General features: G+C 34.4%; 3 protein-coding genes across 3 annotated transcripts; 1 reads left to right on the top strand and 2 right to left on the bottom strand.

The window, feature by feature from the left end:
- Positions 1–5754: 5754 nt before the first annotated feature.
- On the bottom strand, positions 5755–6589 carry LOC130997976 (uncharacterized mitochondrial protein AtMg00310-like). The gene is made up of 2 exons (XM_057923414.1): positions 5858–6589; positions 5755–5760 (listed from the first exon to the last, which is right to left on the bottom strand). The coding sequence occupies exons 1-2, from the start codon at positions 6587–6589 to the stop codon at positions 5755–5757; spliced, it is 738 nt and encodes a 245-aa protein (XP_057779397.1).
- A 1513-nt stretch (positions 6590–8102) lies between these two features.
- On the bottom strand, positions 8103–8660 carry LOC130997977 (uncharacterized). The gene has a single exon (XM_057923415.1). It carries the CDS (start codon positions 8658–8660, stop codon positions 8103–8105), a length of 558 nt encoding a protein of 185 aa, XP_057779398.1.
- Positions 8661–12063: 3403 nt separating this feature from the next.
- LOC131000198 (uncharacterized) lies at positions 12064–15186 on the top strand. The gene is made up of 5 exons (XM_057925981.1): positions 12064–12397; positions 13031–13284; positions 13901–14112; positions 14264–14531; positions 14759–15186. The coding sequence occupies exons 1-5, from the start codon at positions 12307–12309 to the stop codon at positions 15047–15049; spliced, it is 1116 nt and encodes a 371-aa protein (XP_057781964.1). The 5' UTR covers positions 12064–12306; the 3' UTR covers positions 15050–15186.
- The last annotated feature ends 2254 nt before the right edge of the window (positions 15187–17440 follow it).

A 17440-nucleotide genomic window follows, 5' to 3' on the forward strand; every position in this document is an offset into this window, starting at 1 on the left:
GTCAATAGAAAATCTTGCTAGTTTTTTTTTTGTTTTAGCCAAAAATCATTCTAGTTTTTTAAGGAATCATTTGTTTTAATTTGCTTCTGAATTCTATTCACAGTCTTCCACACAACAAATAATTATGGCTACCTAGATTACGTTATAGAGTACTAATTAGTCATTAATCTTCCACTAATCACCTTATGTGAGGCCATAATTAATATCATTGCCAAAGGCTAATTAATTGATGCAATTATGGTGAAGTTTATTAAGTCTAATTAAACTAACCGACAAGATATCATGTAACCGGATTTTCAGGATATTAAGAACAGCTACACTTAAAAAAATATATATATATATATTTCTTTCCTTTTCTCTAAACTTTAATTTAAACCTTTTCTTGTTGGGTATTATTTGAACTGTGCATGATTCTCTGCTTTCCCACTGTTTCCACGCCAATACCACCTTTTTGCTTACTTTTTTTTTTTTTTTCAACATTTCATACTTGAATTTTTGGTGATAATTTTGTATGGACCGATAGCAACTGGAGCATAAATTAACTTGATAATTTCATATATGTGTTGTAACGTGTATACTCGACGAGAGAATAATTAAAATTTATTTCTGGTCACATAATTAAGATGTACTAGCTAGTATATATATATCTCCAACAACAATAAAATTGATTTTATAATTTTCATTTTTTCAGAAAAAAATAAATAAAATCGATATGACTTATAGTATATACAATCATTAGATTGTCGGTTTTTGCGTGTATTTTTGCGCCCAAAAAAAAATCGAATCACATGAAACTTATTTTCTAAATTCTCAAACTTGAAATTTGAAAAGCACAGTTCCTATCCATTTTTTTTTCTAACTTTTCCCGTGTATTTACGATTTACATCAAAGCAATGAATAATAATTCATAAACTAGCCTTTTGGAACTAATTATGAATCTAAACTAAAAAGCCACTACCAAATTTTGGTGATAAACTTTCAATTAAAGTGGTCGCTAATTATTTGTATTTAAGATCACCATAATTGTTGTTTTCTGTACGCAATAAAGCATGAATAGTAATGAAACTTTGCAATCATTATTGTAATATCATAGGTTAATAATAATAGGAGGAAGGCTAATAAATTTTGAAAGAGCAATATTAATGTTAAAAACTGTGAATATGAAATCATTTTTTTAAAATAGTAATTAAGATTAAGAGTAGTGACGACATATTGGCAACAATAATTGATGATGCTGAGTTAATTTGTTTATCATTATATATATCCGTGGCATACATACTTTTAATTGGCACATTATATGCATTTCATCATTGACGATATATTCCCTCAAAAAAAAAAAATCATTGACGTGTATCTGCTTAAAATTGTCGCACGATATATACATATATACTCCATTCTCATTTTAATTAAGGATTCTCATTATATATATATAGTGTCTCCATATATATGTTAGTGCATGATATTTAATTTGCAACTATATATCAATATATAACTTTCTTTCTAAGAAATTAGTAAAAATAAATTAAATTAGCCACATCTGCGTCTTTGGGTTTCAAAAGTTCTATGGGGCGTGTCTTAGCTCATTACATAGAAATATACTTCCTTCGTCCATGAAAAAATTTATTAGGATGGAGTGACATGAATTTTTAAAAAAATATTGTTGAGTGTGTTGAGAGTGGAGAAAAGATTGTTGAATGTATTGATAGTGGTGAAGATGTTATAAGTATAGTCCAAAAATAGGTAGAACGATCTAACTATATAGACCAATAAAAAATTGTAGCTAAAAAAATTCAATCCTATTGATCTGAATTGAAAATAGTTTGAGGTCGATTGGTCCAAAAATTGAGTGGATTGACCAAATTAATCGAAAATATTATCATTATTTGATTGTCAAACTTCATTATTTTGTTTTTAGTTTGATAATACATAAAGTTTTAATACTTGTGGGATATGATTTAGTTTTTCTTTAACATTTAATAAAAAAACATGTCAACAAAATTAATGAAAGATAACCATTTATATTAATTTATTTAAGATGCGTATACATTTGCTACATAGAACTATTGTGGTTGGTTTTAATCAAAACAAAATTAACTAATAAATCAAAGAGCGAATAATAAAACCTGGTGAAATATGAGAATTGCTGAAGAATAAGCAAGATTCAAAAGAATCATTAAAGTCCAAACCTCCTACTTGAAATGATCGTGATCGTGAAGCGTGAATATCATGAATAAGAGTAACAACTACGGCAAAGAAGATGAAAAATTCCGGCAAACTAAGCAAAGAGATGAGAAAAATAGTGACACACTATTGAAAGCAAGAAGAATTTGTATTCATAGAGAATGTTTTCGATCCATCTTAAATAAGTATTACTAGTATATTTTTTGGTAAGTATATCCTACACAGTCCACTCATAATAAAAAAATAGGAGACCTTATTTCTACTCACGCACTCCCTCCGTCTCACGAATCTTGACACGTTTGGTTTCGGCACAGGAATTAAGGAGTTGTAGATTAGTGTTTTAAGTGTGTAGATAATAAAATATAAAAGTGATAAAGTATGAGAGAGAAAAGTAATAAAAGTGATGAAGTATGAGAGAGAATGTAATAATTATTACCTTATTTGTAAATGTGTTAAGGGTCGTGAGAGACAACTCAAAAAACAAAAAAAAATACGTGTCAAGATTCGTGGGATGGAGAGAGTATTAATCAAGAGAGAGAGAATATCTAAAAAGTGGCGGTTCTACTAGTGTAGTTGCAAAGCACTTTTAGGGCATTTGATTTTAGCAAGTTGGCTAATTAAGCTAATCCAATTTCTCAAACTCAGATTAGCTTTGAGGCTGACGTTTTGTCATCTTCTTCCTATTTCAGATCCCTCTCATTTCTACCAACTCAAAACTTGGGCTTTTCTCTTTCACTACCCAATATCATGTTTCCGGATACATATGTATATTTTTTTTAAGTTTTTTTTTTTTTTTCTCTCTCTCACAATAAAATATACTACTAATACATACTATCATAATATGATATGCATAAGTTGCTATGACCAAAATATATGGTTGGGAATTAATGGAAGGGTCGGGTCAATAACACGTTTGTTTACACACAAATTATGTCCGGTTCTAGAACTGGACCATACTTTTGATATTGATAGATTAATTTCCTACTCTCTCCGTCCCAAACGAAATGTTCTATTTCTTTTCGGCACGAAGATTAAGAAATGTGTATAAAGTAGATAAAGTGAGTTGGTGAAAATTATTTAAATATTAAGTATAGAGAGAGAGTGTATTACCAAAAAGGAAACATGACATTTCGTTTGGGACAGTCCAAAAAGAAAAACAGGACATTTCGTTTGGGACGGAGAGAGTATTTATTGATTTTCTTATTAAAATTAGCTACACATATCAACTTCTTCCATACCGAATAGTCTCATTAGCAACCAAAACAACACTGTTTCAATTTTTATATTAAACGTATATAAAAAAATAGAAACTCGTTTCAGAAAAAAAAAAAAAATAAATAGAAACAGCCAAATATGCTTTATCTCTCCCTCCGTCAAGTCTCTCTAAGTTCCCATTTATATTTGGTAAGAATGTTATTTAGGGAATCGATAAAATATATATAGAAAAGAAATGATCCAGTAAAAATGATCAAATGTGATGAAAAATAAAATTTCAAACAGAAAAAAAATTAGAGAGATTTTAGATTAGAGGAATTTGGAGGGATATAAATTTTTATATCGACAAACCTTAAACTTTCAGAAGAGAGAATCTCCTCCCCTTTCCATTTTTTTATCTTCGGAATTTTCTACAAATTTCTCTATCTCTAAAATTTCCATTTTCTAACATTTTTTCTCTCTAGAATTTATTCTCTCCAAACATCTCTCATTAAAATTGTTCTGAGAGACATAATGGTACGTACTTTCATATAAATAAATTAATATCGATTTATTTCGTATTTCTTTGCGTATAATACAATTAATTCTAATTTTTTTTGTCCCATCAAAAGATTTGCCCTGGATTTAATTAATTCAGAAACAAGGCAGTTTAGCCGAAACCAACAAAAGCTAATTACTAGTGCAATTTGTGATATGGGATTTGACATGTTGTTTTGGTATATATATGATTCTCTCTTATTCAGGATATCCAACTATATGTGTCTCTTATGATTAATTTCTTCTGTAAGTTGTTATCGTGATAAATATTCCTTGAAGCAAATGTTAACTTGTAAAGAATAAGACAAATACTTTTTTATTATTTAAAACCCTATTGCTCACAAAAGATTACCACCCGTGACAGAAAAGCTATAAAGCTTACCGTTCAAAATGGTTTTATAAGTTAGGTATTATTTCACCTGCAATTAACTTTCCAATGTTTCATTTGTCTAGTTACTAAAAGTCTAATATCTGGGTGATATTTTCTCTATTTCGGTAGTCTTCTTTTTTCTTTAACAATTTTTTTAGATGGATAAATTAACAATTACTAACTAAATAGAAAAAAAAAGATCAGGTCATGAATCATGATGAACTATTGAACTTGAACACAAAACCTTGAGTTAGAGGGTTTTTTAGGACAGTAACTTAGGTTGATTTGGAGATTAGGACAATAACTTTTGGACTTGTAAAAATAGGACACTAATTAATAAGCGTTGCACCCACATGACATTTCTCGGCCAATTATCGAATTTTCGAACTTTCCCGCATAGATCAAGCATATGACATCCTATCTGAAGCCATAAAAATGACGTGCTTGCCACATAATCAACCCCTCCGTGCGGATTTTCATGTGTTTGGTCTATGCGGAAAAGTTCCAAAATTTTATAACTGGCCCATAAATGTTCTGCGGGTGCAATACTTAATAATTAGTGTCCTATTTTTACAAGCCCAAAAATTATTGTCCTAATCTCCAAATCAACCTAAGTTATTGTCCTAAAAAACCCTGTGACTCCCAAAACCTTTGCATGTAAACATTAACCACTCTACAATTGGCACTAGCTAACATACCTTAGCTACAATTATGTTCTTTTGGTTACACGTCATAGTATTATTTTTCACATCATTTTTTTTTATCAGTAAAGTAAAACTTTTATTGAAAGAAAAGGGATCAAGGCATCAGGAATGCCAATCAAAACAATAAAACAAGTTTGAAGTCTTTGGAACACCAAGAAGTAAAAGGAATTCCTAACTCCACTATTTTGTAGGCCTCGTTCCAACTCCAAAGTCTCCCCTTAATCTGTAATACAAGTCTATCAATATCCCAAGCCTTGTCCTGAAAACGACTACCATTCCTGCTTTCCCAGAGCAACCACACTGTTCCAACCCACAAAGCTTTAAGCAGTCTTCTTTCTCTCTTCTTTTTTCCAGCCGCAATGAAAGAAATGAAGTGTTGAAAGATACCTCTCGGATTTGCCGTTTTGATGTCGAGCCATTGAAAGATCTGGTCCCACACCGCCGCTGCTTTCGGACAATGGAGGAACAGGTGTTCCGTCGTTTCCTCACTAGAAACACATGCATTGCACCATCTCTCCTCCACGCTGATCTGGACATTTCTTCTACTCAAATTATCACATGTTGCCAATCTGTTTCTAAGACATCTCCATGCCGTCACCTTGGCTTTATTTGGTGTTGGGGCCTTCCAAACCTTTGCCATCTCCAAAGGTAAAACTTGTTGCTCCATTCTTGTTTTTGCCACAATTTCATATGCCGACTTGATTGTGAAGCATCCATCTGTTGTCGCCTTCCAGTTCCATCCGTCTGTTACACCTACACAAGGAACAAAATCAGCAATCACCAACCGGAGATCCTCCGCAAGCCCTTTCTCCATCTCCCTTAACTCCCTCCTCCACTCCAACCTCCATACCCACGACCCTCCCTCCCAAAACCCGCTTTCACCAACCAGCCTTTTCTTGTTTAGGCTCAAATTATACAATCTCGGAAACACAAACTTAAGGGGTTTGTCTACCACCCACACATCCTCCCAGAAGCTGATCTCAAGCCCATCCCCAATTCTTCGCCTCAAATTATTGATGAACCACCGATCTCTCATTCCTCCTCCCTTATCTACAATTTTTTGCCACCACCCTTTCTGTCCACCTCTTCCCGCCACCGAACATTCTCCCCCTTCCCCCCACACTAGCTCCCCATAAAGCGATTTGATCACCCTTACCCACAGAGCTTTCCCCTCCCCCAAAAACCTCCAGAGCCACTTACTTAACAGCACCTGATTAAACCAATCAATATTCCGAAACCCCAGACCTCCTGAATCCTTGTTGAGGCACAAGGCATTCCACTTAAACCAGGTGATACCGCACGTCTGTGTACCTCCTCCCCACAAAAATTTTGAGAACAGTGAATTAAGTTCCTTAATCACCGCTTTAGGTATGAAAGCGAGGGATAATTGATAAACCGGGATGGATTGCAACACCGACTTGACTATAGTAATTCGTCCTGCCAGCGAAAGATGTCTCTTCTTCCAGCTTGCCACTTTGTTTGAAACTTTTTCAACCAAAAACTTCCAATCTCCAACACCATTGCTGCGCCCCCCCACTTTAGTACCCAAGTAGTTGCACGGAAAGGATCCGATCTTGCACATGAGGAGCGATCTTGCACGGAAAGTATTATTTTTCACATCATTTTAATGGTAGAAGGTTAATACCCAAGATATGAGGTTCTGGGTTTCGAGTCATCTGTGTGCTGTCTTTGAATTTCTTTATTTACTTATGTAATTTATCAAAAAAATATAGATATAGTATTCAGGATTAAAATTCAGTCCAGAGTTAAATTTATGGAACATAATCGTTAGTTTCACTATAATTCGTGCATTTTATTATAATTATCAATAGTTCATATCACAAAATCTCAATGAAATCTAACCCGATATATGATACTCCCTCCGTCCCGGTAATCTTGTCCCGTTTCTTTTCGACACGGGTATTAAGGAGAGTTGTATTAGAGGTTAAGTTGTATGGCCCACATGTTTAAGTATATTGTTAATTGATTTAAGTATTGATAACAAAGCAACAATTAATTCTTCAAAATTATGCCGACGTCGCTCTCAACTCCGGCAGGCCGGCGCCGGCATCCTTCCTTTCCCCTCGTCTGTCTCTCTCCACCCACTACACACGATCATTCAAACAACCAACAAAAAAATTTAACACACATCATTTCCCCCAAATTCAAGAAGTGTTTATAGAAATTCAACACCTCGCAACATCTCAGATCTCAGATTTCTACAGGTGGTGGCGAAGAGGCGAGAGGCGGAGGCGTCGCCTCCCCTCTGTGTGGCGAAGGCGGGAGGACGAAGGCGAAGAGGTGAGAGGGCGAGCACTAATTTCTGAAGAAAAAAAAAGAAAACAGAGGAGAGGCGAAGAGGGCGGAGGCGGGAGGGCGGAGGTGAGAGGGCGGACAAGCTCAAAGGCGCCGGTACACAGAGGGGAGGCGACGCCGGCGAAACAGAGGGAAAGGGGGGGGAGGCGGCGCCGGCGAAACAGAGGGGGGAGAGGGAAGGCGACGCAGGCGAAACAGAGAGGGAAGGGGGGAGGCGGCGCCGGCGCCAGTGCCGGCGGAACAGAGGGGGAAGGGGGAGGCCGATTTACAGAGGGGGAAGGTGGGGGGAGGGCGGCGAAGGTGGGGGGGGCGGCGAAGGGTAGAGAAGATGGGGAGGCGAGAGAGTGTGGAGAGAGAGAGAGATAAATTAGGGTTTAGAGGGGGAATTAATTAGGATAGTGTTTAATTAGTTCCTAAAACTTTCCTAAAAAGGAAATGGGACAAGATTATTGGGACAACCCAAAAAGGAAAGTGGGACAAGATTATTGGGACGGAGGGAGTAATTAAATTTAAATCCGCAGCTGCACAAGATCATTGACGTCGCCACACGGATGAATGATGGGGCTGTTGTTGCACTTTATTTTTGTTGAGATTGTCTCTAAATACCTATAATTATGTATAAAATTATAAGAACACCAAAATCGTGCCCTAACACCTTTTTTTTTTTTTTTTTTTTTTTTTGAGCAGGCAAAAATAGAATCTATTAGATGAATCGGTACCAGGAGTATCGAGAGAGTTACACCATACAGAAAAACATCAAAAACAGCACAGCAAGAAGACTAGGTGTTGAAATTAGCAGCAAGAAACCATCTCCTAAATTCACAAGGAGACTTCGAGATATTATACACATTCATCCAGCTCCACACACGCGATTTGAGGTCGGCAACGACACGGTTCTTGTTCCATTCTCCTTGTTGGAATTTACACTCGTTTCTTGTCTTCCAAAGAACCCATATCACTCCAGCCCACACACCAAGCAGCGCACGAGTTTCTTTTTTGTCTCCCAAATTAATGAAAGCATTGAAGTGATCTCTCACCTTGCAATGAAGTGCAGTATTCTTGCCGAGCCAGAAAGCAACGTCAGTCCAAATCGCGGAAGAGCTTTCACATTTGAAGAAGATATGATCCGTTGTCTCGACCTCCATCTTACAGAGGACACATAACGACTCCAAAGGGGGAATGGCAATGTTTCTTTTCAAAAGATTATCGCACGTAGGCATCTTACCTTTCAGCGCTCTCCAAGCCGTTGTAATGACTTTGGGTGGAGTCGGTGCACTCCAAATGATATCGAGCTCTGCAACACCTAGTTCCACAGTTGCACAGGATAGGTGAATCATACTAAAAAAAAAATTTATGGATTGTTAAATAAATTAATGAAAAATAATTTACGTACGAGCCTATACAATTTGCGAACTTTACTTGTTAGTCTTTACATGTATTTTGTTTCTCTTTTTTTTGAAAAATGAGTTTATGGTAAAGGCTGCTATCTCTTAATAAAAATAGTACTAGTATATAGATTGAGCTGATTTTGTGTGTTGAAGGCTTCAACTTAGCAAAATGGAAGTGAAAATTCCAAGATTTCGGCCACTTTTTGCAGAGAGAAGGTAGTTTTCATCATCATCGATGAGTCAAATGTATGAGGTTCACACTCTAGTGCCTCATTCTTCCTAATCTAGAACTATATATAAAACATCTAGCAAATTGAAAAACTATACATTTTAGAGAAAGTTTGTAAGTTTTCTATAGTACAATTCGTTCTGGTTAAAAAAAAATAAACAAAAAAATAAAATAAAATTAAAGTTTAAATTTTACGAATACCAATATAAAAGAACCTCCTAAAATATCATAAAGCATATTTATTCAAATATATATAGATATATATATATATATATATATATATATATATATATATATATATATATATATATCATAAAGCATATTTGTGCTCAATACTAATATTTACATAATACTACGAAATTGTACCCAAATTCTTGGGTAGGTATATGTATAGCTATCATGGAGATTTAACAAAAGGTAATCATGAGCCACAGGAATAATAAATTAGCAGATGTTTTAGTATTCAGAAGTCAATTACCGCGAGTCATTTTTTTCCCCTAAGCTTGGGATATGATTTTCAATTATTTTTTCCCAATCAAATTAAGGGTTAAATTTAATTTATAGACCAAAGTTTATTAGTTTTTGTCTTCTGCAGTAGATCGCTGTTTTTATATTGACAATTTGACATATTACAAATCTAAACCATGTTCACTTTTTCAGTGCCAAATAATCGGGCAAGCAACTGATAATTTGCGTAAAATTTCACATCATTATTTTTTGTTCGAGTATTAATTCCATGCATGTTTGATTGTTTTCCATTGTGACGTGAATATATACTACTCCTTCCGTCCCATTATATTTGAGACTCTTTCTATTTAAGGCGTCCCACTATAAGTGAGACTCTTTCATTTTTTGGTAAAGATTTTATCCTTTAAACACATTTTCACTTTTTCACCTATAAACAAAATACATTTTTCTTAATTTTCGTGTAAAAAAAAAAAGGTCTCTCATACAGTGGAACGGGGGGAGTAAAAAGGATGGATCAAATCTGGATTTAGAAACAAAATCAAAATAAGATAGTATATAATATGGTCTATCTTTTAAAAAATAGGTAAATTTTAGTATAGAAAGTGATATTAACTCTTTAAAAAAAAGGGGTTAAATGCATGTAAATTCACGAACTTTAGTCAAATTCTATTTTTAATACTTACTTTTAAAAATTCGTTTTGATACACCAATTTTGAGACCATGTTTAATTTTAACAACGAATTCATCTCCGGTCGATGATTTAAAAACACACGTGGTACCGACTTATAGGTTCACTACCCTTTAACTTCTAACCTATCAGTCTTCTCGTGTATTTTGGGGAGGATAGAGCCTATCAAAAGTGTCACATGTGTTTTTAAATCGCCGAAAATGAATTTATTGTTAAAAATTGAACATGGTTTTAAAATTGGTGGATAAAAATAAATTTCTAAAAATTCATATTAAAAATAAATTTCAACTACGTGAATTTAAATACATTTAACTCTTAAAAAAAATAACCTTATCAAATACAAAGAGGTCTTTATTAAATTCGATGCTCTGAACCCTATTTATTTATTGAAAACAGTAGCAATGTGGCACGACTACTAATAAAAAGTTAAAAGTAGACAAAAAAAAGTTACACATTAGTTTGTAATTACTAGTTTTAACTGCTATTGCATACGTGCAAGACTTTAAATTAAATAAATAAAATGATTTCCCCCTTGGGAATACGTCAATGTAGCCGGTCTCAATCAGGTAACAATTTTAAAGAGTCCAAGTGAAAATATTGTAATCATAAGCTCTTTTTTGAGACCGAAAAGTGATATTTTCCACAACAAGAAGTCATCTTCTTTTTGCGAGAGGTCGGAATTGAAGTCATAATTTTATATTGACGTTTGTTTTATTTTTCTTGAATTAAAATTCTGATTGAGTCATTGCTACGCAAGTTATGACGTATATTGCGCAGTTACAATTATGATAGCTAATAGAGGCAAAAAAAATTTACCTTTATTTCTAAGTAAATTGGAAAATGTTTAAATAAATGAAATAGAGGCATCTGGATGTATTGTGCATCGGTTCTAATTAATTATAAATATGATCAATAAGTATTAATACCCGAATTGGAATGATTGAATCCTAATTAATTCCTAATTAAGTACTACTCCATTAATTAACCATAGATTTTGCGAATGCAAGACCCCTTTCATATCTGAAGGTGATTAATTATTAAAGGAAACAGTGAATGTTTGACTGAAATGGCCAATTCTGATTATCTGGGCTCCTCAATATATTGTGCAATTGGACTTTGATTAGGCCCAAAAATCATAAAGATATTGGACTTTAAATTAAACACTGAAATTGTTGGGCTAAGAGAATATGAAGAAAACATTTTTTTTTCAAACCCAAGAGAACAAATTTAAATGAAGAAATAAAACAATAACAATTCACTATGCCTAAGACACTATATCAACATACAAAAAAAATTCCCTTTTAAATTTCTTTTTTCTTCCCTTTTTCGCTTCTATATATATATATATCAACATACAAAAAAATCCAACTAATTGTGTGCATGGGTTGGCCACTTGGGCTAGCTAGATAATTAATGATCAAGGTCAAAGGTCCTGAATTTGAGTTCATCCTAATACGATCTTTAAATTTTATTTATTTAATAATTTATGAAAAAACTTCAACTAATCACATCAGTATGCGATTTATCTAGAGCTTGTCGAATATAACGATGGTAAAATCCCTTTAAAAAAAAAAAACAACAACAACAACGACGACAAACTGTTAGAACTGAGCTGAGATCTATTCAAGGAAGCTCAATTTGTAGAAATCAAATTTGAAAATTTTAATTTAAAAAATTCCACACCATTAGCACACATATTCAAGGATAAATTACATTCTTACATTGGAATAATTGAAAGTGGTTGGTTAAAACTTGTTATTTTAGAAGTCCATGTTACTCCCTCCGTCCCACGAAGCATGACACAGTTTCTTTTTTGATCTGTCCCACGAAGCATGACACGTTTCCAAAAATGACAAAAAAATTATTCTTTATTCACATTTTCACTTTTTCACCTACCACACTTAACACACAAAATACCAATTTCTTAATTTCGGTGTCGAAAAGAACTGTGTCATGCTTCATGGGAGTATTAATTGAATCCAAATGCAACTTGATTGAGTTTGTTACGAAACGTTTTAAATATGTTTCATGAAGAAGTTTGTTTCTATTTTTGGAGTAAAACATAGAAGTCTAGTGGAAAATCAGTAACAACTTCCTCGTGTTACTGGAAAACACTGTCCCTGTCCCTTTCAAGCTCTCTCTCTCTCTCTCTCTCTCTTCCTGTTTCCTGAAACCCAAGCGCAAATCACTATAAAGGCTGCATTGAAGGAATGAGTACCAGGAAAATATCTGCTGCGTCAGCTAGGGCTCACACCAGGAAGTCCAGCAATATTGGAAGAAACAACTCCAGATTAACATCAAGTTGGTATTCTTCACCTAATTTTCTGCTCTTTTCTTCTAATTTTTGCTGGATTCTCGTTAAATAAAATCATACTAATATGTATTGAATTTCGTAATTGGTGAATTTATTTCCTGTTTCTTTTCAATTCGCGTTGACTCTGCATCAAGGTTTTGATATTGGTTGTTAGGGCGCCGTGCAGTCGTCTCGCTGTGATCGTATTCTGATAATTGGACAGATTATTATGTGTGCTTCATGAATTCCCTAATATAGGATTTGAGATCAGATAAATATGGGGAAGAGAGGATTAATTACTCATGATATGAGTTATATAGTCATTAATTACTATGATCAACTTCTTCAGATCATCACTGAGTTGTCACTTAGCTGGTGAATCCTTCTGATAAGGTTCTTGTCTCATAGCCATTAATTAGTTGACCAATTAATAGATGATTTGATTGCTCAAAGATACATAAATCGAAGCAGCACCAGGTTATGATCTCCAAATACCAAAGTCAACAATGGCATAGTTATTCTTTTTCTTTTTTTTTGGAGCTAGTGGATTGTGGGTGTTATGAGTCACCTTTTGAAGTGTAATCTGAGTTAATTGTGCTTGAATAACATGGTCTGAGCTGTGCACGCCTACGTTTTGACAGATATGATTGCCCAGATAGCAGTTGGAGTAATGGTGGGTTGTCTAGGGTATGCTTATTTTGTGATACGGCCTCCGCCTCCTAAAATATGTGGCACCCCCGGTGGTCCTCCGGTGACTTCTCCAAGGGTGAAACTTGACGATGGGAGGCATTTGGCGTACAAGGAGAGGGGCGTTGCCAAGGAAGAAGCCGAGCGCAGGATAATAATTTCCCACGGCTATGGTGATTCTAAAGACTTCAACATAAATCTTTCTGATGTAAGCAATTCTCAAGCTACTCTGCTCTTACTGGAATTTCTATGTTGAAATTTTAGCTTCTTTTATATCTATCATAAGATTATGAAACATGATCTTGAGATAAAATGACTGTACAGTGTTCCAACTTTAAGCATAAATAGTTTGTCGATATTATGACATATTTTGGTGTTAATCTAACCAAGTTCCGATTACAAAATAAATAAATTAATTCAAACCAAGTCCAATGTCCTTATTAGAGGCACTGATGGCGATTTTGCATGTAGAGATCTTGTTACATGTCTTGAGGCAAATGAGAATATTCTTGAACTTTTACTGTTTCTAGGATTAGTTTTGATATGCTGTGTAATCTAATTTTACTTAGTTCCTATGCTCTAACAGGGGAAAATTTTACTGATGTAAGATTTAGCTGAAGATCAATGTACTGGTTATTGATCCTTGGAAGTGATCATGTTTTAGTTCTCTAGGAACTGACTCAGCATAAAAACCACTTTGCTCTGTTCAAATTAAGAACATGACACAAGGAATTTTGAAGTGTCATTATTTATGTATTACGTCTGGATTCTTTTTGCAAACCAATTTCTTAATCAACAACTTACTTCAATTTCCCAAATTTTAGGAACTTTTAAAGGAGTTACGGATATACATCCTATCATTCGACCGTGCTGGTTATGGTGAAAGCACTCCAAATCCCGCAAGGTCTGTGAAAAGTGAAGCATTCGATATCCAGGAGTTGGCTGACAAGTTGGGTCTTGGGCCCAAGTTTTATGTTATTGGTGTGTCGATCGGAGCTTATCCGGTTTACAGCTGCCTAAAATACATCCCGCACAGGTAATATGATTAACTGCAACCTTTCTAGCTCATTGCATACTTCAAATATTGATCCACTGACACTGCCAAGTTGCTTATCATTTTTTTCTCAAATAGAGAATGGATAATTGTGATGTTGGATTTATTTTTTTATTTTTTTTCATTATTGAAGGTTATCAGGAGCTGCACTTGTAGTTCCCTTCGTTCACTACTGGTGGAAGGGCGTTCCTGCTAAACTATTAAAAGAAGCCTTGGGGACGCTGCCTGTCCCAGACCAGTGGACATATCGTGTAGCACGTTACGCCCCTTGGCTTTTCAACTGGTGGATGACCCAAAAATGGTTCACAAATCTGAGCATCATGCATGGAAGTCTTGATGTTTTTAGCCGATCGGACCTAGAAATTATCAAGCAGCTCCCTGCAACTCCTAAGGAGGAAGAGGTAAATTTCCATTCTGAAACCAGGCACAACAGCTTACATTTTACTATGTTTCATAGTAAATCATAATCCTAACCTTTTGAGTTTCTTCTCGCAATAGTTTGAGCAACGATATCCTTTTATGAACAACACTTGAACACGAAGATTACTGAATCTTTAGAATCCAACTACTGTGAGAAATTGATCAAACAATGAACTGCTCATTCTCAACTCGCGTCTGCTATTTTCAGGAGAAGGTGCGGCAGCAAGGTGTTCATGAATGTTTTCACCGCGACTTAATGGTGGGTTTCGGAGACTGGGGATTCAGTCCAGTGGATATCAGTGACCCTTTCCCCAATAAGGATGGGTCAGTTCATCTTTGGCAAGGATATGAAGATAAGTATATTCCATACAAGCTGAATCGATATTTATCCCAGCAACTTCCATGGATTCAATATCATGAGGTTCCTGATGCTGGCCATCTTTTGCTATACAACGCAACACTTTGTGAAGCCGTCTTTAGGGCTCTTTTGTCCTCCTAAAAATTCACAAGCTTTCTGTAGCTGTCATCTATGAGCGTTTTTCTACGAATGTACTCTTCCTTGTGATCTTCAGCGGCGGAACACACATACTTTCGATATCGACGTATATACTTATTACAGCTTTCAAGAACTAGTAGTGTACAAATCTTCTTGATTTCAGCATAAAGTTTTGTTGTCTAAATGCTAATCATGATTGCATTTATCACTAACAATTGAAATTTCAAAAAAATTGGCTCAAGTATCTTATTAATGAAAACCCTCAACGTTTAACAACCAAGGATATCTAAAAGTATAATGTGATTTACCTATTGAATCATTGTGTAAACCTACCTCTGTTTTGAAATCATGCATAACTAACCAGACTGCTAGTAACAAATGAAGAAGAAGAAGAAGAAGAAGAAGACTAACCACTACAATGGAAGGCAATTAATCCTCGCATGGGCTCTCCACATCTGCTTGGGTCAATTTTTGCTAAAAAGTGAACATAAACGTGTGTTGAAATTGGATATTTTATGAAATATATTTAGCAAATCTCAGCCCAAAAGTTAGTTGCCATATGTATTATAGGTCCAACAAACATGAAGGCCCATGATAACAGGAAGATGGTGTTTTGTTCAATGATTATATATTAGAAGAATAAGATAGTGTTTACTTTAGGTAGATACATAAATAAATAAATAAATAAATAAATAATATAGGATATGTTCCAATATTTTTTTGATAAATTAATTAATTTTGAATTTGCCTCATCATCTAATTGTCTCTACTTCGAACGGTTAGACTTGATAGATAAAAATACTAAGGTTAATCAATTGTTTACTTTCATGGATTGAAACTTTGAGATATCCCAAGACCCTTGATTATTTATATCATTTTGCTTGATTCATATCTCATTAAAAGGGTGAAATTGAAGAAATCTTATTCTTAAAAATAAAATACTTAATCATGCATCTTATCAATCATGTAAAGTAAAGTAAAGTAGTAAACAACCCCTAAATATTCAATCGTGTATTTATAATCTATCACAAAAAATAACGCTCCGGACAAAAGTGCAAAATATACATCTATATACAAAACATGAAAGATCAAAATTCACATGCGCAAATACTGTCAGGGGCGTTTAATTTGAATGATACGATAGATTAATAAAATATTAATATATAATTAAATATTTGAATGATAATTAACATGGTTAAACAAGTGTATAATTAATCAATTCATCAAAACAAAGATTAATTTAAATTTTTTTATCAATATATTCTAATAATCAAAGTAAACACCAAATTGCCCGTCAATTAAGAGTGAAAGTAGTACTGCCTACTACTATACAAGTTGAAAAGATAATTCAGATCCAGAAGATGAGATAGTGCTTCTTTCATATTAATTGTGAGTCACTATGACAACGATGGTGCATACATAAGTTATGAGCTCGAGTATTAGGATGACTTTGTACTTCTAAAGGGTGACCTCACATGGTGATCTTATAAGTGGGGCCATAAATTAAACATTCATTTAGTAGGGTTTTTTTTAAAAAGACACTAAGTTACTAATCCCTTCGTCCCACGAATCCCACGAATCTTGACACGTTTTCCTCTTTGGGACGTCCCACTAATCTTAACATATTTTCAAATAAGGTAATACTATTATCTTCTCTCTCATACTTTTTCACTTTTATTACCTTCTATCTCCTACTTTATCACTTTTATATTTTATTAACTACACATTTAAAACACTAACCTACAACTCTTTAATTCTCGTGCCGAAACCAAACATGTCAAGATTCGTGGGACGGATGAGTATATTAATTCAATGAACAAATACACTCCAAGGATGAAAGGCGGAACAGGTAATAGAATGAGCAATAAAATTAACATCGCGACTAATAAGCTTAAATTATAATCTCCATACCGATCTAGTAAATGTGCGTGCTTATTCAGTAAATGTCTATTCATGCGGTCATGTGATTTATTTGGTAAAGTTATTGACTTATTCAGAATGAAATATATTTAATTCTCCAGACCTGAAAAAGGAAAGAGCGGCAGCGACGGTGTCGGAGGGAGGCAGATCAAGATGAGAGTGATTTCCAGTAGGAGAGACCGAGAGATGAGAGGCGCCGGCTGCTGCCAGCGGCTTCGCCGGAGAAGAACAGTGTGGGAGAGAATGAGTTGGGAGCAGAAAATACAAAATGACAAATCTAACATTTATTATATAAAATAAATGAAATAAAATCATAATTAAAGGTTAAATTATGACCCTTAGATTAAGCAAAATCGACGCACAAAATTTGGTCTTTATTCTTTATCTAAGAGAGTGGTCTCCATTGAACTCTCCCCATACATCCCATATATATATATATATATATATATATATATATATATGAGAATCTATTTT

The sequence above is a fragment of the Salvia miltiorrhiza genome, chromosome 8, assembly GCF_028751815.1.
Source record: "Salvia miltiorrhiza cultivar Shanhuang (shh) chromosome 8, IMPLAD_Smil_shh, whole genome shotgun sequence".
NCBI classification, from domain to species: domain Eukaryota; kingdom Viridiplantae; phylum Streptophyta; class Magnoliopsida; order Lamiales; family Lamiaceae; genus Salvia; species Salvia miltiorrhiza.

Coding starts and splice junctions, on each gene's coding strand:
- LOC130997976 (XM_057923414.1), bottom strand. CDS start 6,589: ATGTGCAAGATCGGATCCTTTCCGTGCAACTACTTGGGTACTAAAGTG.
- LOC130997977 (XM_057923415.1), bottom strand. CDS start 8,660: ATGATTCACCTATCCTGTGCAACTGTGGAACTAGGTGTTGCAGAGCTC.
- LOC131000198 (XM_057925981.1), top strand. CDS start 12,307: ATGAGTACCAGGAAAATATCTGCTGCGTCAGCTAGGGCTCACACCAGG. Junction 13,285..13,900: donor TCAACATAAATCTTTCTGAT/GTAAGCAATTCT, acceptor CCCAAATTTTAG/GAACTTTTAAAGGAGTTACG. Junction 14,532..14,758: donor CAACTCCTAAGGAGGAAGAG/GTAAATTTCCAT, acceptor TGCTATTTTCAG/GAGAAGGTGCGGCAGCAAGG.